This window comes from Hibiscus syriacus, unplaced genomic scaffold (assembly GCF_006381635.1).
Source record: "Hibiscus syriacus cultivar Baekdansim isolate YM2019G1 unplaced genomic scaffold, ASM638163v2 tig00111238_pilon, whole genome shotgun sequence".
Classification (NCBI taxonomy): domain Eukaryota; kingdom Viridiplantae; phylum Streptophyta; class Magnoliopsida; order Malvales; family Malvaceae; genus Hibiscus; species Hibiscus syriacus.
This window is the reverse complement of record NW_024063030.1, coordinates 2,530,420-2,555,638: the sequence shown is the minus strand read 5'-3', so window position 1 is coordinate 2,555,638 and position 25,219 is coordinate 2,530,420. Positions and strand designations below refer to the sequence as shown.

At 33.6% G+C, this 25,219-nt stretch overlaps 4 protein-coding genes across 4 annotated transcripts; 2 read left to right on the top strand and 2 right to left on the bottom strand.

Moving 5' to 3' along the window:
* Window positions 1-978: 978 nt before the first annotated feature.
* LOC120157146 (probable anion transporter 6, chloroplastic) lies at window positions 979-8,888 on the top strand. The gene is given in 17 exon segments (XM_039168393.1): window positions 979-1,189; window positions 1,192-1,509; window positions 2,064-2,203; window positions 2,722-2,821; window positions 2,981-3,033; window positions 3,888-3,962; window positions 4,489-4,569; window positions 4,827-4,894; window positions 5,900-6,009; window positions 6,583-6,698; window positions 7,044-7,080; window positions 7,431-7,526; window positions 7,833-7,974; window positions 8,112-8,164; window positions 8,396-8,482; window positions 8,575-8,692; window positions 8,747-8,888. Coding segments are annotated over 16 exon segments (1,647 nt in total). The 5' UTR covers window positions 979-1,117; the 3' UTR covers window positions 8,674-8,692; window positions 8,747-8,888.
* Window positions 8,889-9,177: 289 nt separating this feature from the next.
* LOC120157002 (acidic leucine-rich nuclear phosphoprotein 32 family member B-like) lies at window positions 9,178-11,603 on the bottom strand. Its single transcript, XM_039168267.1, has 4 exons — window positions 11,455-11,603; window positions 11,207-11,371; window positions 9,907-9,965; window positions 9,178-9,812 (listed from the first exon to the last, which is right to left on the bottom strand). Exons 2-4 carry the CDS (start codon window positions 11,324-11,326, stop codon window positions 9,473-9,475), a joined length of 519 nt encoding a protein of 172 aa, XP_039024198.1. The 5' UTR covers window positions 11,327-11,371; window positions 11,455-11,603; the 3' UTR covers window positions 9,178-9,472.
* Window positions 11,604-17,532: 5,929 nt separating this feature from the next.
* Window positions 17,533-18,288, top strand: LOC120157268. Its single transcript, XM_039168456.1, has one exon. The coding sequence runs from the start codon at window positions 17,533-17,535 to the stop codon at window positions 18,286-18,288; it is 756 nt and encodes a 251-aa protein (XP_039024387.1).
* A 4,345-nt stretch (window positions 18,289-22,633) lies between these two features.
* LOC120156968 lies at window positions 22,634-23,811 on the bottom strand. Its single transcript, XM_039168231.1, has 4 exons — window positions 23,719-23,811; window positions 23,379-23,624; window positions 23,148-23,288; window positions 22,634-23,061 (listed from the first exon to the last, which is right to left on the bottom strand). Exons 1-4 carry the CDS (start codon window positions 23,728-23,730, stop codon window positions 22,711-22,713), a joined length of 750 nt encoding a protein of 249 aa, XP_039024162.1. The 5' UTR covers window positions 23,731-23,811; the 3' UTR covers window positions 22,634-22,710.
* Window positions 23,812-25,219: the final 1,408 nt, after the last annotated feature.

The following is a 25,219-nucleotide window of genomic DNA, read 5'->3' as shown; positions in this document are numbered from 1 at the left end:
AAAATTACATAAACGGTCTCTGGACTTTTATGATGTTTGTATTTTAACCATCAAATTTGTATAATTTGAAACAGCCAAAGTGTCACCAAGAGTTAAATGTAACAAATACACACACGTATAATTCTTAAAATTTAACGGTATCTATCTGTATAAATTATCATAAAAACAAAAAACATTTTAATTATGCAATTTCTGTGATTTCCAACTCTGAACAACGTTTTACAAATTGGGCCAATCAGAAGAAGCCAAGTGTATAATGTCCCGGATTTCACGGGTCCTACAAACTTGACCCGAGAACCAAATATTCTTAAAGATGCCTTTTTATGGTGTGTTTTTTTTTATAGGGAAATTCATATTTTTCTTTTGATTGGTCGGAATGTCATTAATAGTAGATTTTTTGGGATATATTATTGGGAATGCCATTATTTCTCTTTCCTTAGTATTATTGGATTATCGGCGTTTTGGACTAAAATACCTTTAAAAAAATTTCTTTCAAAAATATTCTTATTTTATCATTGAATAATAAAAATTTTACGAAGATTAAATTACAAATTTTTCTTAAACTATTTTAGATTTACAAAAAAAATCTATAATTACAATTTTATATGAATTTCAGGGATTAAAATAAAATTTTATCCTTTCATCAAACATTTTTATATTTTAATTTTTGTAAAAAAATTATATAAATTTTATGAATTTAATTTTTTTAAAGAAAATTTATAAATATTTTTTAAATAGTTAAAAAAATAAATATATAATAAGGATAATTTAGTCAAATATACATTCCAATAATCTTTTATTCCTTTAACCAAATACGGTAATTTTACATTCATGCTAAACCAATCAAACACAAAATATAATATTTCTAGTAAATTTATTCCCTGATAATCTTTTATTTTCACCGATAATCTTACATGTGAACTGATAGCTATTAAAGCAACCCAGGCCACAATCCAATTCCCTCGTGACCTTCTCAAGTGGCTTTTAACTAAGTTTCCCAGAAAAACTCTCTTCCCTTCCCTCTTAATCATCACACCTTCAACTTTCGTTTTGAATACTCCAACTCAGTTTCCCTTCCTTTCTTTTCAGACAGTCCTCAACGCCAGAAAAAACAGAAATGGCAAATTTCACCTCCAGATTAGATAACTTTTGTTTTCTTCCTCATAACCCCAGCACTTCCCAAAGTTCAATTTTTTTAGCAGAACTTCCCGGAAGAATATTCACTTGGAGTTAATTCATTCAAAGCATCGGTTGAGTTTCAAAGTTTTATGTAGTATCAAGGAGAAAGAGAACGTTAAAGACGAGAGAGAAAAGGTTGGTGCTGGCAGTGGTGGGTTAGTAAATGGGGTACGTGTCGAGGAGCTGGACAAAAAAAGAGTAATGGGTCGGGAAAGTTCGTCTAGAGAAGCTGGTTTTGATTTGGGTTGGCCTCAATGGAAGAATATTCCTCAGAGATATAAGCTCATCGGTACCACTTCACTTGCCTTTGTTATTTGCAACATGGATAAGGTTGGTCATCAACATTTCTTTTTTGCTTTGATTCTATTCTCTTAAGCAATTTAACAAACATTTTGTAGTTCATAACTCATAAGAAATATATTATGAAGCTAAAATTGACCTGTTGATGCCAAAGTAATTGCCTTTCTGAGACATGTAATGTTATTGCAGTGAAACATTGATTTCCTCCTTATAACTCCATGTAGTACTTTGGGGACATTTGTATGTTCAAATGAACAGAAATAAGTTGCAATATTAATGATCAGGGAAGGTTATATTGTTCAAGGTTTCTTGTTAGGTTGCATTGTATTTAATTGTTACTGTTTTGAAGAACTAAAAAATGTTGTATTTTTGGGTAAGAAAGAAAGTGATATTACTAGAACAATTATGATTTTGGATTTTTAATCAATTATTTAATTATGATATTTCTCTTTATAGAAACTATTCTTGGAAGCCTAAGCAAATAGCAAAATTTATGTAGTAGAAAAAGCAACCGCTTGGAGCCTCCATTATTTACTTTTATGTTTGGGTTGAACTAATTTCGTTAAGTTTGTTAAATGGGATAGGTGAACTTGAGTGTTGCTATAATTCCAATGTCACATCAATTCGGGTGGAATTCATCAGTAGCTGGATTAGTGCAATTCTTCTGGGGTTATGCATTGAGTCAGTTGCCAGGGGGTTGGCTTTCAAAGATTTTTGGTGGAAGGTTAGTTTTTTATGAATTTGGCTATTTAGTTCAAATGTGCAATCTTTCCACTTTATTCATGCTTACTTGCAATATGGATTGCTAAAAGAGAAAACTGGTGATCTTGAAGTTATCCACAATTTAGTACGTCATTAAGAATTTGAGGATATTCTGTGCTATCTATGAGCATTGATGAGAAGCTAGCAAATCTAGCTCAGATATAACTGAATCCTAAGGTATATTTTATTTGAGGATACTTTCATATCTCTTGATTAATGATAACTGCTCCCTTTAATGTATTTATTCTACATATCTTAATTAAGCATACATTTGGACCTGCATCGCACATCACCTTTTATTATCAAATATATGATGATTTTCGATTTAGCAAATGACCAAGAACATCTCCATATATGGGGCTCTTAATCATCCATTCAAAAAAGATGACGTCCATAGATTATTGAAGGACCAAAAATTCAATTTTCTTTTGAAAGTTCCATATACGCTTCATATTACCTGCTAGAGTCTTATTGATGCAGAAAAGTTATTGAGATTGGAGTATTGGCTTGGTCCTTGGCTACAGAACTTGTTCCTGTTCTTGCTGGATTCATGCCTGGACTACTCTTGTCTAGGATTTTGGTATGTAGGCATTCTTTTTCTTATTTTTTCTTCAATTGTTATTATCTAGTGACTGTCAGGATTACTAGTCCATTTATTCGCTGAAGCCGTTCAGCTGTTTAATGTATTGCCCATTGATATGATTATGCAATTATGCTGGAGCTTCTTTTGTAAATCCAGGTCGGGATAGGAGAAGGTGTTTCTCCATCAGCTGCAACTGACCTTATTGCCAGGTATGTTCGCCATCTATACTCTAAGAGCATGCTGTTTAATTACCTACAGTTCATGTTGTTTACGAGTAACCTTAAGGGCACGTTTGCCCAAACTTTATACTTTTCATTTGCTGTATTAATTTGTCCACATGCAGTACATTGGTGAATTGAAACTTCCTGGTCATGGTTTTACTACCATCAAAATTCAGCTTTCCTTTTCCCCTTATAACTATGGATAACAAAAGATGGACCACGGAAAGCTTCCTTACAATTTTTTATCATAATTCATGTTGAAACTGGAGTTTATTGATTAATGTTCCTAGTAAAATCAAATGCATACAAATCTGTCTGTATGCTTATGTCCATTTGTTTTTTTTTTGGACTCTGTTTGATGAGATATCTTAAGTTTGGTGTTTTCTTCAGAAATCTATTATTCCATTTTTATATGAAGTCTTTTTTTCAAGTTTTAGATCTCTAAACTCTGTAAATCTATTATAAATTCATAGATCACCCCAGTGATTTTTATATATGGTTGTATGCATGCTATATACACCATTAAAATCTTCTATTGTTCTACACATCCTTGGGAGATTCATTTTCAGGTCAGGAGGTAAGAATCAGTTACCCATCCCTGTGCTGTGGGAGAAATGATTTTTTTTCTTCTATCTCCTTACATAATTACACTCGCAGATGCAGATGAACTTTTATAGTTTTCCAAAACTAGAAAACATTTTGAATCTAATATTGTTATTTGGCCTTGTGGTATATGGATACTTTGTGCTGCTAGTGCACTTTTTGTGATATTGTTCATACCTAAATAACTAACTGTGTTTTGCTTATTTCCTTTTGTCGGTACTGTCCGACACAACATGCAGATCAATACCTTTGGAAGAACGGTCAAGGGCTGTATCATTTGTTTTTGGTGGGTTAAGTGTAGGAAGTGTTACAGGGTACGCTTTTAAGTAGGCAAATACATATTACTGTCCAACTAAGTGATTCATGTTATGGACCAAAAAACCGCTTCATTTTTACTTTCATGTGTGCCAAAATGTAACTTCACAATTCGTCTAAGGGAATGAGTAATGGCACTTGTTGAAATAAGTGAATAAAAAACTTTGGAATGGCACAATTAGAAGAAAAAGTGGAAAAATCTGTCCTTATTTGGAGTGTTGTAAAGAACAAGAATCCGCCTTCTTAAGCTGATGGAATGTACTTTTTATTTAACATCCTTTTAGGACTACATTTTTGGGATGTTAAACATGAGCATTTTTTCCCATGTATCATTTAAAAGAAACCAGATCAGGTTAGGAACTATTTTGTGTATCAGCAAACTAAGGCAAGTAGATAGCCATCAAATTGCTTTTTCTTTTTCTGACTGTACCATCCACAATTTCGATTGTTAAATGGAGTCCAGTTGGGTTAAACGAGTGTTCAATTTAATTTTTCTCTTCTTTTCTTTGTTTGCAAATGTTGCAGGTATCTTGTAGCTCCTACACTCATCCAAAACTTTGGGTGGGAATCCGTATTTTATATATTTGGCTTACTGGGGATATGGTGGTATGTTACTATCTTTAAAATTACAAATATGCTACTTCTGGTTTAGAGTTGGTGCTCTTTCTATTTGTGCAATACGCAAACATATAGGAGAACATCTTTTCTTAAACATAGAAATTAAAAGTTGGTTTTTCTTTGTTCCAAGAACCTGCCTTCTGAGAGTTATTGGGCAACCTAATTTTTTAGGGTTTTTGTTTTGAATATTTATTTCAATGATGGGACAGAAATTTGACTTAAACCTTCTCGCCAAAATATTGAAGGTATTTTGGATTTCATTTTCTAGGAGAAGACCGACCTTTAGATGCAGGTGAAGTTGAGCATGTTGCAAGTAAGCATCCATTCCCTATTGATTATTGTTTATTTGAAAAAAGTGAATTGCCTTTTTTTCCCCTATCCTCATATGGATAATGAAAAGTTGAGCATTTTCCTGAGATATTTTCAAGATAATTATAATTAGTCTATGTGCATTTGTAACTAACAACTACATTGGTTGGTAAATTGCTGATGGATACTTGGGGATATATGATTTAATTTCTATATTTAGCTCAATTTTAGCTCCTTACATTTGCTATATATCTGATCCTTGTTGAAAATATTAGTCTCACTATCTCCATTGCAGATGTCACCACCATAGATGCAATCTGCTATTTTGTGAATGTTCCTACAGACAACTATGGAGAAATAGGAAAGGACAACTAAACATACTTCACTTGAAACTAGGACCCTCCGGAGTGTAATTTATTTTCAAGGGCTTTTCCATTAGGAAGGTGTAACAAGAACAAATTGTTGATAGGCATCTAAGCTCTGCAAATATAGCATTGCACTTATTCCTGACTTCTGAATTCTTGAAGGATTAATCTATATTGTCCCTCTCAATGATCTTTAGCCTTATATGGACAAGACTTTTGAAGTCCTTTCTCAATTTTTACACTAGGAGTACCTTCTACCAGACCATTATGCTCCTATTATAATTCCTAAGTCTCATAGTGGTTATCGGTCAAGATAGAAGAGGAAGACAAAAGGACATCCATCGAAACTAAATGGTCTTGAATAGAAAACAGTGAAAAATATAATTCCTATTATAATATGAACCATATAGTTGACTCTGGGCAAACCTGATGCTTGATAGTTGATACAGAACATATTTTGCAAACTTAACTAACCAGTCAGATGATTCTCAAAACATGGTAGTTCCATAGAACATAATCATATAATGCTACAATGAATGTTTTAAACATTGTTAGTAATTGTGTTTGATCTTTCACACTCTTTCATCTTTTTCCTTGATTTCCTGTTCAATGTACTAATGGTCCCAACTTTTGGTATATGACAGCATTACAACCTGCTAATCAGCACAAGTCATGGAATGATTCTCTAAAAGAATTAGATGAGATGAAAAATTCATGGAATAACACTCGAGAAGAGTTGCGTGTCTCATTGAAGGTACAGTGTCTAATGTTTAGTTACCTTCTTCTGACAATGAGAACTTGTTATCCTCCCCACAAAAAGAAAATGTGTATTTCGAACTTCTATGGTTTTTTATGTCTTAGCTTTTGGTGGATAATTTTATCATCTATGGCACCCTTGCTGATTTGGTTGTGACTATTTGATCTCCTGTGCTTTGGATTACTTCAATTGTATATTAAATTGTTAGTACTTGGTAGTTTCATTTGAAAAATAGTTATGATTTGTGGAACATATGCTGGTTGCATATCCAGTTTATTAAGAGCCTTATCTTAGTTGGTGCTGCTCCTTATCATTTCGTGCTTAACCTGACATGTAAAGCAATGATGATTGGATGTATAATCTTGTAGAAGAAATATTTCCATATAGGTAGACCTTCATTAACATCCACTTGGCCATTTTTTTCATTAAAACTGCCATAATTTATAAACCTGGGATTCATGTGAAATTAAATCTATTGATAATATCGTTTTATTAAAAGCAGCTTCTAATGTTACATTATATTGTTCTTGGTCATGTTCTGCTTGGTTTCTTGTTCGTTTTGTCTCATAGGATGTACCATGGAAGGCTTTTTTCAGAATTCCAGCTGTACGGGCTATGATATATGCTCATTTTTGCGGAAGTTGGGGTCATTATACTTGTTTATCTTGGCTTCCTACCTTTTTTAGGTACATTCACAGCATTTCAGTATTTTACCTCTTTCATATAAACATTCAACAGGGTGATTATTTTTAGAGGGTCATGTGAATTTTGTAAATTTCGACCTTAAGGGATACTACACTTGTTGTGTCATGATCCTATGCTTTTGAGGAGGGTTGTTTTAATCCTCCCTTTCGTTGCATAAAACTGTATTTTTTTTTTCACAATTTTATAATTTAGTACTTGTCATTCTATTTGCTCTAAAATGTTCAAGTGTATAAATTGTATAAACACAGCAACTATATTGCATTTTTTTTCTTGTTATATCATTTCACTCATGTAGAAGTTTAACTTCTGTTTTGCATGACATGCAGTGAGGAGCTGGATCTGAATTTGAGAGAAGCTGCATGGGTAAGAAGTATATATCCTCTGTTAGAGCATTCTTCTGTAGATTTAAGGAAGAATGTGCAACAGCTTTAGCCTTCAAGTTTTGTCCTGTGTTTTGGCAGAATGATTATGGAAATTTATGAGCATATATTTCACCCCTGACCCCCCATATGAAAAAAAAACTGAGAAGCCAATTCTGCACCTAACCATTCTGTAGTTTCCTCTGATGAATAATAATAGTGAACTCGGAAATTGTGTACAATTTTTTACATCAGATACACCTAGTTCTTATAGCAGTTACCGTGGGTTCCCAGACTGAATGCTGAATTATTTATACTCTAACAAGTTATAAACAATACGCTATGTAACTGCAGGTTTCTATCCTTCCTCCCCTGGCTTCCGTTTTTGTGACAAGCATAGCTGCACAGTTTGCTGACAATTTAATTGCAAATGGAGTTGAGACCACTACGGTATGGCATCTGATAATTATTACTTTATGATTTTAGTTACACAGAGTTTGTTGAAAATGGTCTATTTATTATTTAATGAGTTGCTGCATGGTTGCAACAAATAATACAACATGCGCAAAATCTAAGATAGGATGTTTTCTTGGATCACATTCACACCTTTGGAGTGAGTCTATATAAGCTGATATTTTATTGTTCCTTGGAATATTTAGCGTTAAAATTTTAAGGACCTCCATTGGAATTTAACCCGAAAGAAGAAGCAAGCTTTTGATTTGAATCTTACTGATGGCCTTAACTTTGTGCATGCAGGTGAGAAAGATCTGCCAAGCAATTTCCTTTTTGTCTCCTGCAACTTGCATGATTCTATCTTCTCTAGATATAGGACTGCAACCATTGGAAATTGTGGGCATTCTCTCCTGTGGATTAGCTCTCTCCAGTTTTGCCTTGTCAGGTACTGACTAATCCAGCTAGTTCCTTGTTCTGGTTATAGAAAATTAACAGTTATTGTGCATGATCTGCCTTTTTTTTTTTTTGTGGGTTACTACATACAGTATCGGTACTAACTCCCAACCCCTCAACTGCTTGCAGGGCTTTATTGTACACATCAAGATATATCGCCTGGATATGCAATTATACTTTTGGTATGTAAGTTTATAAATTGCAAATTGTTTGGTTACGAACATGAAATCTAGGATCTTAAACTGACTAGTGGCATGTAAAAGAGATGCTCATGCATTCCTGTTATACAGTTGGAGCATACCTTCGAATTTCTTTTATCTGCCGAACGTTGCAATCATACGTAGCTAGCTACATTTAAGCATACTTATCCCTGAATCACATAAAACGGTTCTTTCTTCAAATTTTCCTCGTAGGGCATTACCAACACTGTCGGAGCAGTGCCTGGAATTGTCGTTGTTGCCCTTACTGGTTTTCTTCTTGATTCAACTCATTCATGGGGTGTAAGTTTAATATTTTTAATCTATAATTGGAAATGATGCCTCTCCCCTCTCCCTGTTCTGTACAAAAATAATTGGACTTCTGTTCCATGCAGGTGTCACTGTTTGCACCGTCCATATTCTTCTACTTGACTGGTACCATTGTCTGGTTGACTTTTGCCAGCAGTAAGCCTCAAAACTTTACAGAGCATTGATCTTGTTTCTGCGCTTTATATGTTTTTTTCCTCCAATTGAAGCATCCAAACTGATATACAGTGTTCAAGATATCCCTTTCCATTGTGCCTATGTACAAGTCGACCATGTTCGATGTTTATAGTTGGTAGTTGTTCATATACTTGCGTAGAAAATACACATGTATGATTAAAACTGCAATTTTCTTGATATTTGTATATCCAGGGAACAGTTTTGGTCACATATTGTACTTGAAATATTCAGTTCTCAATCTTTGAAATGCGTAATGCTTATGATGGATTCTTACCTTATCTTCTCTTTTCTGGAAACTAATACACTTTCTACTTAAAGGATTAACTATTAGGCCAATCTATTTGGTGGTTTCTTCTCCCACATATTCAAAGCGACAAGGTTGCTGTGCCGGAGATTTAAAATTCCGAGGTAACTTGCAGTAAGTCAGTTGCAACCTACTGAATGAATTAGCATAAAACCACAGTGGGAAAGCCAGGTCTTGTGCAAGATCAGCATGTTACATCCTGCAAATTTTACATAATTGAAAAAACTTCAGTTTCCACCTTACAGTTGATTGCTTGATCAAACTCTACCAGGATACTACAAAAGCCCAACACCTAATCAAGCAATACCAAGTTTTACTAAACAAATAGGCCCCGACAGATGTCGGAAATAAAGTTCGTTTGGAATGGCGAATCTTCTACTCTTAAGCAAACAAACAAACTGAATTCTCCCTCCCTACTAAAATTTCCTCATCCAGAGGGAAAAAAAGCAGGAGATAGTAGAGTATATGAAGGTCAAGGATTAGTTTCATTTCCTCTTCTTAGACGGCGGCTGAGGAACTTCATCATCCTCATCTTCTTCGTTCTCCTCTACTTCATCCTCCTCCTCGTCATCATCATCATTGTCATCCCTGTCATCATCCTCATCTTCATCATCCTCTTCACCGCTCCCTCCATTCCCATTGGCTTCAGGGTCATCATCGTGATCCCCTTCTTCACTTTCTTCCGCTGAGAAATCTTCATCATCACCATCATCATCTTGATCATCTACATTGTCCTCTTCATCTTCGTCATCATCCTCTGTATCACTGCCATCTTTATTTCCCGGGCCAGGATGTTCCCTTTTAAGAAGTTCGTCAAATGGAAACCTGAAAAAGAAGTCAATTCCACCAGCTGTCAGATTTCCTCACCAATGATTGATGGATGGTAAATTAAAATGAAAAAGAAAAGGAATTCCATTACCTCTGATCTACTGCAGTCAAATTAAGTGATGCATTCATATCATTCAGCACCGATCCCGTCTGCAATATCTTAAATCATGTCAGAAAGCATCCAAAGCAAAATGCTATAATAATAAGCAAATAAATGATGTAAGCTTCTAATGGGCAACGAGCTTCTATGCACATTTAAAAAAGCTACAGAACAACAAAAATAAGTTTTTGCATCAATTCAGGTCGACATTATACGGATATTACCACCCAGAACATAATCAAAAGATCAAAGAAAGGAGGAAAATGGTCCACAGACAGACATGGAGGTGCAATAGTAACCAACTCCGTATGAGATTATTTGCAAGCCAACGTTTTCAAAATATTGACATGTTAACAACTTATTCAAATGATTAAAACAAACACGTTCATCATCAAACAAAGATAATCCAGACTTCTCAAATTAAGTAAAAAGTAACCTCAATGCCACAAATCAAGACCTATATATTAAAAACTTAATATCAACTTCGAGGGTTATAAGCTAAAAAGGCCAACTAGATACACTTTCGTGTCTAAAACTGAAGCAACAATTTTGCCCCAGGCTCTCCCGAATTGGTAGTCATGTATGTAATGATAACGAAAGCAGTCTTACCCAATCAATTAACCCCTAATGTTCTAAGACCGAAGTTCCTTGATAATTTGTGGTACATGAAAATATAAATGTTATGGTATTGGGATGCACAGTAACATAGAAAATATTCCAAGCACTACAAGGCGCAGGGTAACGCCTGGTCACGGTTAGAAACCACTAGAAGTGATACAGAAGGATTCTGGTGTCATCCCTGGATGTTAAAGAAGATGGTAATGTTCCATTGCAGACAACAATACCAAAGCTTAACAAAAGGAAAGTACAGGTTTCAGTCATAAAAAAGCTACTAAAATGTAATGAAGTCAATTAAAAGAGAAAACAAAAGGTGCAAACAAGTGGAAGTCTTCCACAAACGCCTATTCTAAATATAAGAGGAAAACCTATGACCCACAAAGGTGGCCCACACAATTTCAATCGTTGAAAGCAAAGCTTGCCCTTAACAACAACAACCAATGTACAAATTCATAACAGAAAATGTAGTAATTCTAACACTTTAGTATCTAAAAAAACACAATGAAGAAAAGAGAGGGTGGGGGAGAACAAAGTACAAGCAGCATAACCTTAAAAACAAACAAATATAATGTTTTTGGGACAAAACCCAAAAAGTATAACACATCAAATGAAGCAGTTCAACACGAGTTTCAAACTAGGGGGGAAATCTCTACAAAGAAGAGAGTTAATATACCAGCACGACAAGGCAATCAAGAGACTTTCCAACCAGAACTAAAGTCTCGGCCAAAAAAACTTCCATTATAGAGCATACCCCTATGCTCTTTTCAACGGTACTGAAACTATCTACTTCCATTGCTGCCTTAACTATGTTAAAAGCAGAAGCACACTTCCTAAAGAAAAAAAAAAATGAAATCAGTTAACAAAAAGTAAAAGACGTTGGAAAAATAGTGAAGATGTAGAGGAGAGAGAAAAATCTAAAGACGGAGTGGTTTCTGGATCTGGGTCTGGGTCCGGTTAGGGTAAATACAAGGGCCCGGTCCGGATTCGGCTTTCTGATTTTCAAAAAATGATATTTACCAAGGTTGATTTTTGCGACTTCCAAGAAGGATGAAAATGAAATGATATGGATGTGAAGTGGAAGGAGAAGAAATGGGTTTGGCGATAGTATATTTGACTAGACGCCACTCTTGGAATTAGGGGTGTAAACGAGCCGAGTCGAGCTCGAGTATTGTTGAGCTCGACTCGACTCGAAAACTTTGAAATGAAACTCGATTCGAAAACTCGCGAGTTTAAAATTTTCAAGTTCGACTCGAACTCGAAATCCTAAACTGAAGCTCGTGAGCAGTTCGAAAAGGCTCGAAATGAAAAAAATTATTAAACTTAACTCGATTGAAGCCTCAAACTGAAACTCGAACATGAACCTTAAATACAAGAAATCTTACTGTATTTTTTTTATAAAAAAATCAATACATAAATATTAATATTATTAATAATTTATTTCTAAAAAAATAAAATCTTAATATATTATATTTTCGAGCTGCTCACGAGCTTTTCGAGTCGAATATCGAGTAGCTCGTTTCGGCTCGTTAAGAACTCGAGTCGAGCTCGAGCTCGAGTCGAGTCCATTCGATCTGAGTATTTATCGAACTTTGATCGAGTCAATCTCAAGTAGCTCGCGATCTATTCATTTACGGTCGAAATTCAAATTGTTTTTCCTTGATTTGAGGTTTGGAATTCCAGTAATGAAAGCCTATCGTAATTAATGACATTCAAATGTAACGGTCAAAACATGTTAAATATTAATTAAATTTAAAATTTGATATTATATATATATATTCACGATTCACGAGATATAGTATAATAATGGTTTATTATGTCGATTCAATTAAATTTTTAAATGGATATTAATTAAATTTATTAAATGATCTTAACAAACAAATAAAATAATATTATTTTAAAAAAAATAAATTTAAACAATTATATTTAATTATATGTATGCATCAATATAAATTATATGTTGAAAGAATTGGATTTGCTAACACAAAAAAGTGACAAACTTCACATGCTCCCAATTCAACTAGGTATCCTACTAAAAAATAGTTATTGGTAAGATAAAGTATAGGGTAAATATGTTTAGTAATTAAATTATTATTTTTGTTTGGTTTTAATATTTAATATTTAAATTTTATTTTTATTTTTTTTTGAAATTATATATAATATTTAGTTTAAGTTTTATTTTTGTATCCTATTATTAAAACTTAATAGTGACATTAACATGTCATTTAATTCTGTTAATTTTTTAATGACGATATATTAAATTAAAACCTAAATTAATATTATAAATGATTTAAAAAATAAAATTTAAATACTAAAACAAATAAAAATAACGATTTAAATATTAAATATGCAGTCTATCTTAAACTATAAATGCAGCCTAAATTCGGGATAAGGAGAAAGAAGAGAGTCCAAATCCATATCCATTAGCCGAAAAGAAAATAGAGTCCAATTTCAATTATGACCTTTCCTCCGTGGCCTTATATAAATGCGGCCTAAATTGGTAACAAACCTAAAAATTTGATTGTATTTTAGCCCCGTTCAATTCCAGTTTAGGGTTTCGGCTTTTTCTCTCACCGAACAAAAAGAAAGCTCTGAACTTTCTTTCGCCTCTGTTTCAGCCCAATTAACCTTCCTCTCCCTTCTTCGCTATTCCCTCTGTTACCCGAAATTCAAAGTATTATTATTTTTACTTCCTTCAGTATCAGGAAAAAGAATAAGTAGATAAATCTTCGACTTTAGTTTTGAATCTGCTTTCCAGGCTTTTCGGTGCAACAAGGTATTTAATCCTTGACCCGCATGCCGGTTTGTTTATTTCAGCGTAATTCTATGATTTCTAAGCCTTGTTTTTGAGTTTATGGATATGGACTTTACTGGGAATTGTGTATCTTTGTTCTCGGTTCTCGGCGATAACGGGGTTCTCTGGCTATTTTTTCTCTTAATGTGCATCTTTTTAATAAGTTGTTTGCCTCTTTCTTCACATAATTCGTAGTGTGGCCCTCGTTTTCTAGGTCTTTTAGTATGTGAGAAGCTGATAGTTAGTTGGTGTTTATGTTGCAAGGGGTTTTCATTGAAGTCTGTGGCTCTAGTCCTTGATCACTTGAGCTTATGGTTTGTTATTTTGAAAATATGAATAGCTATTGTATTTTGAAGGAGAACCTTCTGCTCATAAATGGAATGGAGGCTGTCTTCATTCAATAAGCTTTGGCTCTAATGTGAATATCAAAACATGGATTGAATATCGTGAAGTCACTTTGTATCAATCTCAGGTCTATTAGATAAAGGCATAAAAGAGTGATAGCTCGAGACTTGTTAGAAGATGTGTCCCCCATTTATAAAACAAACTTATTACTTAAACTCGTAATTATAAAAAACAAAAATATAGTGAATTTCAAAAAGTTCAGTACATGAATTAAATAATTAAGCAATGTGTAAGAGCATATTTTAATTAAATGCAACCAACTAAATATCATAAAATCATATGATAATATAATATATGATCACAATCACATTAAAAAATAATTTTATAATTTAGAACATACTTAATAGCTAGACAAATACACAATCAAATTAAAAATACGTTAACAAAAAATATAATGATCATATGACATGTCAATTATATCCTATCAATATATTAAGATAATAAAAATCGATTTAACCGATTATAAATTTTGAATTAACCATTATTCACAATTTAACTGAACAAATTTTAGCAAACACAGTTGGTTAAATTGCTCATCTTTGTTCCCTCGTATTCTATTAGTTAGACACTTTCCTTCCTTCTCCTGGAGTTTCCCCTCCCTTATATTCCAGGTAGGATTAAGATTATATTTAAAATTTATATATATAAGAAAAAACATAGCAAATTCAAAACTTCCATAATTCAATAGCCATGTTAAAATAAGCTATCAACAGGCATACAACGTAGGCCTAAGGTCTTAATAATTACATAGCCTAGTAGGAATCGATCGTTTCCTTGAGCCCAATATCTAATCCGCGGGTTTGGGCTACAACTCATTGCAGACATTTGTCCATGAAATTGATTTATTCTGTTAAAATCATTTAATTTTATTTAATTCGAATATTAATTATAAAAAATGTGTTCTATTAATTATATGATAAAATAGGTAGGATGATAAATATTCGAGTTGATTAAAATATATTTTCTTTAAATTTTAAAAATGAACAAATTAATCCTTTTTAACAAGAATATTAAAACAATCTTAAAAGTTTTAAAAATAAAAAATCTCCATAAATCTATTATATATGTAATTATAAAGCTATATAATACTCATAAAAAATCTTATAAAAAATATAAAATATTCTCAAAATAAGCTAAATATTATGTTAACTATATTTTAACCAATTTCGAATAATGTTTAAATGATAGAATATGAAAGAGAATTTGTACACATTGCTGACATTCCTAAAACCAAAAGGTAGGGATGGCAGAGGAGAGCAGTGACATTGCTGAATCCAATGCATTTTACCATATCAATCCAAGGAAGATCAATTTTCGAACTTGAAATTTGGAAAATGTTAATAAAAACTTTTCACATTTTATATGGTATAATTCAGTGCACCCACCCAACTTTACAAACATAACACCGATAAAATACATAACCTGTTTGTTCTTCCTTCTTGACTGCCAGGTTCTGACTTTTTTCTACCTTTTTCTGTAGAAAAGCAACCCCATGAGGTCAAGCAGTGAAATTTAATGACTTTGAACCAAAATATCATCGCTAAACTTTGAATTTGACGAATTCATACAGAATGCTTGTGGGGTTTACAGATCACATAAAGGCCTCGATTTTCAAATCTCACTCTTGACTTTTAGTCCCCTTTCACCCAAGTTCACATATGCTGCCCACCATGAATAGTGTCTAATCCCGAGGATGGTGAGAAGTCGGTCAAGTTGGGTTTTTGAGTTATTTGAATTTGAGTTAAAAATTAAATCCTTTTATGTGTATTCGATTTCGGCCAGTTTAGGAGAGTTTCATCTGACTCGAAACTCGATCTGATTGTTGAAGTCAAAATTCGTACTCGACTCGATCTAATATGTATTTTATTTTGTTAGGTCAAATATGAAACTAATCAGAAAAAAATAATATAGAAAAGACTATTATTATAATTAATACTAAATATATAAAAATAATTATAATATTGTTTCGAATAAGATAACTCAAAAAATTTTAACCCTAAATATTAATTTGATTAGAATTGAATTCAAATTTAATAAAAAACGATCTGATACGGTCAACTCGGGTAAACATTATGATTCAACATTTTTAGTATGCACGTTATGGGCCATGTTTAAGCCACCGTGGTGATGACAAAAAGTGGGAACAGTCAGCCCACTTCAATCCCTTTTGTCAATGCCGTGAGCTTGAGGCCAATACGCAATTGGCAGCACACTTTTCTGACATTTCTCAACACAAATGTTGGCTACACCCAGAAACAATTAATGCTTCCATATACTTTTCCATGTAACAATGAAATGAATATATGCATTTCACACGCTTATTCCACTAACCTTTTGCTAATGAAATTTACATGAAAAAGAGATAAGGTTGATGAAATGAATATCTGTCAACCATATATGCACAATCGGAATGTGATATAATTTTTGGGTTTTATCGGAAGATGTTGTTGATAGCTTACTCACATAGCAAGCACATGCATCCATAGTGCAACCCAAAGTAAAAGACAAGAGTCGATGAAATCATATGATAATAATGCCCAAATGGTGGGTAAATTCTACAGTTTCGCTTTTAACTACCATCCCATTTTCAATTACATCGAAACAGATATGGTCACCCTCCCCTACACATGCACCCACCACATTTACTTGCTCTTCACCTTCTTATTTATTATTTAAAAAACATCTTCATAATCCGATTTCAGTAAAATAAAATGTTATTTTTCTTTCAAGTACCAGATTAGAACAACTATATATGTAAGGTGTCTAAGCCTATTACCAATAAACTAAGAAAATTTCGAATTGATACTACTTGTCAATCACCACAAACTATTCAATAATAATAGGCATGGGCCACCTGTCACATGCGAACATCTTCTAGCAATATATAAAAGAGAAAATAACTTCAGTGACCGAAAATGCCTTATAATATACGATTTTAACTTCTTTTTTTTGGATTTACGAAAATGACCAACAAGTTCGCAACGCGAACTCCAATTTCGCAACACATGTTCCAAAATCGCAATGCGAAAGTCAAATTTGCAACGCGAATTCTCCAAATTCGCAACTCGAATTTCGCAACGCTAATTACCAATATAGGTAATTAGTGTTGCGAAAACGAAACTCGTGTTGCGATTTTGGAGAATCGCGTTGCGAAAATGAAATTCACGTTGCGATTTTGGAATCGCAACGCGAATAGTTAATTACCTATATAGGTAATTAGCGTTGCGAAAATGAAATTCGAGTTGCGAATTTGGAGAATTCACGTTGCGATTTACCTATTCGCATTGAGAATTACATATTATCGTTGCGATTTAACTATTCGCGTTGCGAATTTGACTTTTGAGTTGCGAATTTGGAAAATCGCAACGCGAATTTCATTTTCGCAACGCTAATTACCTATATAGGTAATTAATTATTCGTGTTGCGAATTTGAATAGGTAATTCGCATCGCGAATTTCATTTCGCAACGCTAATTACCTATATAGGTAATTAGCGTTGCGAAATTTGAGCTGCGAAAACGAAATTCGCGTTGCGATTTACATATTATCGTTGCGATTTAACTATTCGCGTTGCGAATTTGACTTTATCGTTGCGAATTTGACTTTCGCGTTGCGATTTTGGAACCTGTGTTGCGAAATTGGAGTTCGCGTTGCGAATTTGTTGGTTATTTTCGTAAATCCAATTTTTTTTGATTAAAATCGTATATTATAAGGCATTTTCGGCCACTGAAGTTATTTTCTCTATATAAAAACCTGCCCTTTTTAAGCATCCTATGATTTTGAGGCAAGCACCACACCAGAGCAATGGACTGGTACTCTTGGATGTCAAAAACTGGCCTTGAGCCCTCACTCGTCTATGAGTATAGCCTTGCCTTTTCTCGCAACGAGCTCGAAAAGGAGGATTTAGCGTACTTCAACCACGAGTTTCTTCAAAGTATGGGGATTTCAGTTGCTAAGCATAGGCTGGAGATTCTCAAGCTCGCTAGGAAGGAAACCGGAGAAGCCCCTAACAGCCTGACCAAGCTCATTTTGGCAATCAACAAAAGTACAAGAAAGTGCTTCAATAAGTACGTTAACAAGTCGGTTCATCACGAGAATAACACGATTAAGCCGCTGCCGGAGTCGGTTCCTCATCAAGATCAGTGGAGAGTAGCTCTGACGTTGTCAAGGAAGGGCAAGAACGAGAAAGAGCTGATGAAGATAGAGCGGCCAGTGGTAAGAAGCAGGAAGGTAGCAAAATCTGGCCCCTTGGATTATAGAGGACAAGAGAAGTTGCTGGTACCTCCTAGGAGGCTCCTTGACAGAAAAATGCAGGAGAAACTGGTGTTCAATTATAGGAGCTCCATAACTTCTGGTCCAGCCGATATTTCAATGGCAGCACAAGAGAGATTGATGCTCACAAATGGCCGTAGGAGTCCAAAACTGTCTGGACCGCTTAATTACGCTAGAACTCCAAGCCCAAAGGTTCATGGTGACCATTACAACAAGGAAAAAGCAGGTGAGGACTGTGATGATCAAACATTGTGGGCAGAACTGTTTCAGGACATGAAACCCACTTGATCATTTCTGAGGAATCCTTCTTACTTTTGTCGGGAAATTCGAGCCATGCTCATTCAAAAGCTCTCCTCCGATCATAGAGATAGGATCTTCTTTTATTCTAAAACTGGTATAATTAAAAATGATGTAATTTTATTCCGTTAATTTTTTAACAGTTTGGTATCAAAATAAAAGTTAAACTAAATGTTAAATATGATTTAAAAAAAATAAAGTTTAAGTACCAAAACATAATAAAAATAATAGTTTAGGTACTAAATGTATAGTTTACTCTTTCTTTTATTCTGAAAGTGGTATAATATCTTTTTAGTCCCTTTAAAAATAGTAAGATTATAATCTAGTACAATAATAAACATGTACTCTGATTCTTCTAAAATTTAAAAGATCACTTTTTAAAATCATGATGTGAGCTGCTGTTGGTCACACAAATCCTTTCCGCGGCAATCACCTAGGCCTACAAACATTTAAAAAAAACACACACAATGGGGAATAGAGTATATCAAGCAGGCAAATGGACATAATCTTTTTAAGTATTTATTGGAGAGTTGTCGCTCTTCTATCCATTCCCAGACAGCGCTATGGCTTCATATCCAACCGTCCGGTTCTAGTTATTGGATTAAAATCACATTTTGACAAGAATAAGAACAACTAGTTTCCTAATTGGTTGGTTTCAACGTCATCTCAACACATTGGAAATCAATACCTAAACATAAAATATACTTTAGATAGATGGCTTAAAATCACAAAGAGCCAAAACATTAACTATTATTTTGCTAGATTTAAAGAAACCTTCAAATCCGTCCTTGTCCTTTGAAAAAAGAAGCAAACAGGGCGAGTCAGGTATCATTCAGCAACGCACCCACATGGTTGCCTCATGCACATGGACTTGTCATGACCCTCGAAATGGAATGCAAAATAATTATAAATAAATTATTTTTTCCCACTTAGATGGAAGGGAAACATTGGGTGATATATGTTTCATCGGAGAATTCCATCTCTTTTTGGCTTTGGACATGCAGGAGAATCGGACAGATAATGAGGCGATATGGGGTGGTTTCCCCAATTTGTACTTATTATTATTAGTCAACGCCCAATGTAAATACTGCTCGATCTAGGGAACTCCTTTCTCATCTTTTCTGTCATCTTCGCGTTTTTTCTTCTTTTTTCCTTTTTGGTATTTTCAGCTAATAATTTCCACTTATTTTCTAGCAAATTTAGGTAATAAGCAAACCTAGCTTCACTCCATCCATCTATTTATAGGATGGGAGAGGGGTCAGTAATTCTGAAATTTCGCGATATTTTCGGAGTCGGGATTTGTAGTTCTTCTGTTTTGCGATTGTACCTCTCAGCTTTTATTTATTTATTTTTCATTCCGTGGCAGACTGCCCTTTATAACTGTTTGCGGCTGTACCGATTCATTCTTATTTTTCCCTATTTTCATTCTGATATTTTTTATTATAATATAATATTTTTTTATTAATTTTTTATTATGTTTTTATTAGATTCTAAAATAATGTATGAGAATTGTTTTTAATTTTGGTATGTTATCTTAACCAATTTACATAAATTATAATTATAATTTTATTTGTTTTATAAATTCAATTATATGGTTTTTATTTATGCAAAATGTATTTTTTATTAATATAGGGTAATTACAAAATATTATTTATTTTAAAAATTCTCAATTATTTGATAATGAAAATTCAAATATATTTACAATCTCTAGTGTTCGAACATGAAATCTCTAAAAACAATAATCATTCATTTAATCACTGAGATAATTTACTTCGTATTTATGCTAAAAATATTTATACGAGGTGCTGTGAATTTAGATTCAATCTTGTAAGAAGTAGGCCAAAAATGAAAATTTTCATATCACAAATATGACATTTATGAATTAGCATTTTAATGAGTTTCTTTTTTTTTATTCTTTCTTTATTTGTGCCACTAGATTAAACCTCCTTGCTATATAAGAAAGTTAATGCTACAGATGGTATAATGAATTAAAATGCATTTAAAATTAAATATTTGATATCTTATTGTTAAACTATTTTAATTTTATAAATAGATTTTAAACAATATCATGTAAATGTTAAAATTTAAATTATAACACTTTAATTTTTATTTTTAATCTTAATTTTTAATATTAGATGCCATCTATTCAACTTTATTTGTGTACTTTTTTTACTCGAAGGCATATAGAAACGCCGAAATAAGTAAATAGGTTATCAAAATAACAATAAAAACGCGACAAGTGAATTTCTTGTTTTTTTTTTTTATGAATTTCCAATTGAAAATGAAAGAAAAATAGTGTGGTGAGATGCCTTTACTTATTAATTAATGCTTAGACTAATTTGACTTTCACTCTAAATACCCGCTTCTCGTATTTCTATATATTTGCAGCAATGTCACTTACACGGCAAATACTAAATAAATAGTATTAGGCCTTCATACGTATCGAGCTCTCTCTTCTGCCATGTAGAAGCTGAAAAACCCTTTGCACGATAAAAATTCTTCGTATTATATTAGTCTCTTACGATAGCAATTCATTTTATAAGATTTGAGTGAGGAGCAAATTTGTTGACAATTTGAAGTTTCAATAGTAAGTGAAGGATGAAGAAAACGTAATTTGATTCGGGAAAAAAACATTTTTTAAATCGAATTTTAAGTTTAAATTTATAAAATTCCAATAACATTTCATTGTGCATAATTTGTTTTTAATGTTAAACCGTGCATCCTTTTGGCTTTGGGCATCTCTAAATCTTCGAAAATTGATTATGCCTCTCGCCTTTCGCCACATTGACATTGGACCAGCTGCCACGTGCTTTGAATTTTTAATATTTCACATGTGGTTTAGAGTCAAGATTTTATAATACAAAACTCTATAAAGCACTCGTCTACGAGATAAGCTTAGTGGTGTGATAGGCATGTCCGGCTTTGTGTCTTTGAGCTTGAGGATGCCATGGAATATTATAACCGGACTAAGATCCAACAACAATGTCTGATTTTATAACTGGGCCGAATGCTTTAAAGCGTAAAGATGAAGAATGAGATAGGTCTACTCCTTGGATTCTTTTCGTTTTCCGGCCTTGAAAAAACGAATTTTTATTACACCTGTCTGTACATCCTAGCACATGTAGCAGTACTTGGACAAGTGTCTCATTTGAAAAATCCATCTTCTTCAATTCACACCTTGAATAAATAAATGTATATGTACAAACACTACACTTGGAAGTTGAAACCACATGATGCCATTAGACAAATATAAAATAAAAGTTAAAAAGAGAAAACAGAGGCAGAGCATAAAGCATTTTGAAAATAACGGTCGAGTAAAAAATATCAATAATAATCTTTGCTAACCTAGAGGAGAACTATGGGGATTGACTTTTCCTTGTATTGAGTAGCCATATCTCGATATTCAGAAACCTACTATTTAGTAGCTCTTCTTCTGGCCAAACACAAATAAACTATCCAACGGATAATGGCTAGCAATAGCATACATCTTCCGTTCTCCATACCAGCAAGCAATAAAATGCATGTTGATATCAAAAGTAATCACCCTGATTGCATGCAGAAAATTCAGATTTCACCTCCAAAATGCATTGAGCACGGTACTGACGGATTTGGACTTCGTCTATTGTCGAATCTAATCCACCAGAGCCTCAATTCTTTGATTTAACAACAGAGCTCCATTAAAAAAAAAAACATTAACTCCACCACATAGAACGAAGGGGGTAACCATACCCGTGGCTAGTTTTCTATACTGGTGAACCCTGAGTAATCACTTGTTTTGGTTCAAATCTTTCTCAAACAAACCTAGAGAAAGAGATTTAATAGCGAAAGCACTGAAAAAACTCGGCAAATATTACACATGGCTCCATCGTAGTAAGCCTGTCTAGTCTGCTTCAAACCCCTCTGGTACGGTAACAATTAACGGCAGCAACCAATCGCTGGAAATAGTATCGGGCGTCATCTTCCTTGAGTTTGCCTTTAGCGACCCTTTTTTCTCAAAGTTCTCAACGTTACAACTTACAATGTATGAGCTGCTTATTATTCAAAGGTTGAAATTGAAGGTACAAATGGTTGGTAGGAGCTGTTTTGGCCTTGAATTCTCGTATCTGAACTTTTTTTAATGTTAAGAAAATGATTTTTGAAATAAATAATTAAGACTTAATACTAAGTTATTTTAGACTTGTAATGAATCTAGTTTGTTGCTTAAGGAATTAATTTTGCCTTTGGAAAAATTCATATAGCCCTTCACTTGTTCATTTCTAGGAAATAATTTAAGAATGAAAATGTACAAACACTTGGCTTGGAATTACCAATCACGTTATGCCATTAAGACAAAACCCCCGACCAAGTTGAGAATATATAAAAAAGAAAAAAGCAGAGGTTAAAGCATTTTGAAACTAAGCTCTTTTTTTTTGGCTAACATAGAGGAGATCTATGGGGGATGCCTTTCCTTCTATTGATTATACTGATAACCATGTCTTGATCATCAGAAATCTTGGTAGCTGATCTTCCACACAAATATAGACCATTTCTCTTCTTCCTCACAATCTGATCACACCCGTAACCCATGCTCATGTCATCGGGTCCTGATGACCACCTTATAATTGACTCATCATCATCCTCTACTATCGTTGAACGTGGCGTCTCGTTTGTCATTTCGCCGTCTATAATTTCTTGCGGGATAAGGAAATCTGGGCTGAGTGTCAAACTGATGCAATTCGTCAAGAATGGAGAGAGGTCTTTGTAATGTTTCAACACATAATCCACCTGATAAAATTTTAGGGTTTTGAACTTTAAACTCATTTCACTCATTCAACAAACTTAAAACTCAAGTGAACGAATCATAATCATACCTTGCACCCTAGAGAGCAATGGATGAATGGCTCTTGGAGACTTCTGTCACATGAAGTGCAGTAATTTCCATCCCCTTTGAATTGCCTGTTTTGAGGTCTTTTCTTTATGAACACCACTTTTGCATTGTTTATAGTATAGGCCTGAATTATGATCGTTAATCAGAAACTCTATTATTTATGTGGCCATGAACTGAACTTCTATTAGCGAAATGGAATCAATGAATAACAAACCTGGACATTAGAGAAATCTATAAGCTTTTGAAGATCTTCCAATCTGACGACATCATGATAGACGTATCGACGAACCTGAAGAAGCCTGTGGAAACTATGTGATGGTACGCAGTGAGGGCAGATACTGATGCAACAATCCAGACAAAACACGTTCTTTTCGTTCTTCTTTGCACTCTTATGGTAAGAACACCCCACGAAGAATTTCTGGGCGTCGATGGCTTCCAACCATGCAGGCCTTTGAATTCCCTAAACACACAAGAAATCTAGCCCATGATTTCAATAACTCACAAACACAAATCACCAAGGGAATTTTGAATTCTGATAGAGAAGTGAGACAAACCATGATCATCATTATAAAGAGTTGAAAGAAGAGATCCTCGTGCTTGAGCTGTAGCAGTTATCAAGATAGTGGAATTAGCAGAAGAGAGAGAGAGAGAGAGAGAGAGAGAGAGATGGTGTGGTATGAGAGTATTGACGGTGGTTCACAAAAGGGTGTATATATTTATTCCTTGGAGAGACGCACAACATTTTGTGAATATATAGGAGAGATACATGGCCACCTGTGGCTTTGGAGACTAGAGAGGAATTGGAAACCGGGAAAAAGAAGAGGGATGAAAAGAAAGTTACGATATATGACAAGAACGTGGGCTCTGTTTACGTGTCTTCCATTTCGGCTCAACACATTCTATATTGCTAAACTAGACACCCCTCATTTTTACTTCACTTGATAAATTCGTTTTACGATATATAAATATTATGGGTTTGTAATTTTCTTTTATAATATTATCATTTTTAAGATTTAAATATGAATTCATTTTGAAATGCGTATCTTATTAGTATTATATTTAATATTTATAATACAATTCTTTCGTGCAATATCTAAATTATTTATAATATATCTTAATTTCTAAATTAAAAATAAATGTTATTAACTTTTGCATAACATTAACACATTCTGATTATAAATGATATTAATTTCTTTTGCATAACAAATTCTTTTCAATTGTATTCTCGTCCTTGGTATGAATTGAAAACCAAGTAAAACCGTACATATAATATGATCATTAAGGCAATTTATAGGGTAAAAATGGGATGGCGATTTGAGGTGGGCATGCCGTGCATTGCTTTGTTGGCCGGTGCTACATCTTCATTAATTTCCAGCAATCACTCAACTCAGCTACAAGCACAGACAAGTACGGGGATCTCCCGGTTTTGAGGGATTCAACCGCACAACTACTCCACCAAGGATTGATCAATCTGTGTATTACCACGATTTCATGTTTCAATTAAATTATTAATGAATAAATAAATTCCTGATTCACTTCTATAAAACTATAAAAATCATTAAATATAAATATTAGTGTAACAAACAGTTGACCGACAAATCCCTAAACTCAATAAAAGCACTAATGAGTTTGTTAACCAATTTTACTAATCTTGAGGTGCCTTTAAGCTCCTTCCGAAGGCTAATATTGGACTTTGCTATTTCGCCCTCAATTTTACTAATCTTGGAGTTTGCTATACATGTGGTTAATATTAAATTAAAAATATATATCGATAATTATTTTATATATTTATAATAAATTATATATAATTCGTTTAATTAAAATATTATTTAAGAACATTTAACGTTAGACTAAATTCACTCGTGGAGAAAAAAACTATCAACAACAACAACAAAACCCAATTCCCATATGTATGGGGTAAGGGGGAGGTAGGGTAGTAGGCTACCCCCAACGCCAGGTTGAGAGTAGCTTCCGTGGAAGACCTCCGGCAGTCAGAAAAATTAAAAATTTAGATAAAATGCAATGCATGTATAAATAAATACATAAATACATAGC

What these genes read in the sequence shown, in the direction of transcription:
- LOC120157002 (XM_039168267.1), bottom strand. Translation starts at nt 11,326, where the DNA reads ATGGAAGTAGATAGTTTCAGTACCGTTGAAAAGAGCATAGGGGTATGC. An exon ending in TTGATTGCCTTGTCGTGCTG is followed by an intron (nt 9,966 to 11,206) that starts GTATATTAACTC and finishes AAGATATTGCAG; the next exon opens with ACGGGATCGGTGCTGAATGA. An exon ending in TTGACTGCAGTAGATCAGAG is followed by an intron (nt 9,813 to 9,906) that starts GTAATGGAATTC and finishes CTTCTTTTTCAG; the next exon opens with GTTTCCATTTGACGAACTTC.
- LOC120157268 (XM_039168456.1), top strand. Translation starts at nt 17,533, where the DNA reads ATGGACTGGTACTCTTGGATGTCAAAAACTGGCCTTGAGCCCTCACTC.
- LOC120156968 (XM_039168231.1), bottom strand. An exon ending in TAGATTTCTCTAATGTCCAG is followed by an intron (nt 23,289 to 23,378) that starts GTTTGTTATTCA and finishes ATCATAATTCAG; the next exon opens with GCCTATACTATAAACAATGC. An exon ending in ATTGCTCTCTAGGGTGCAAG is followed by an intron (nt 23,062 to 23,147) that starts GTATGATTATGA and finishes AAATTTTATCAG; the next exon opens with GTGGATTATGTGTTGAAACA.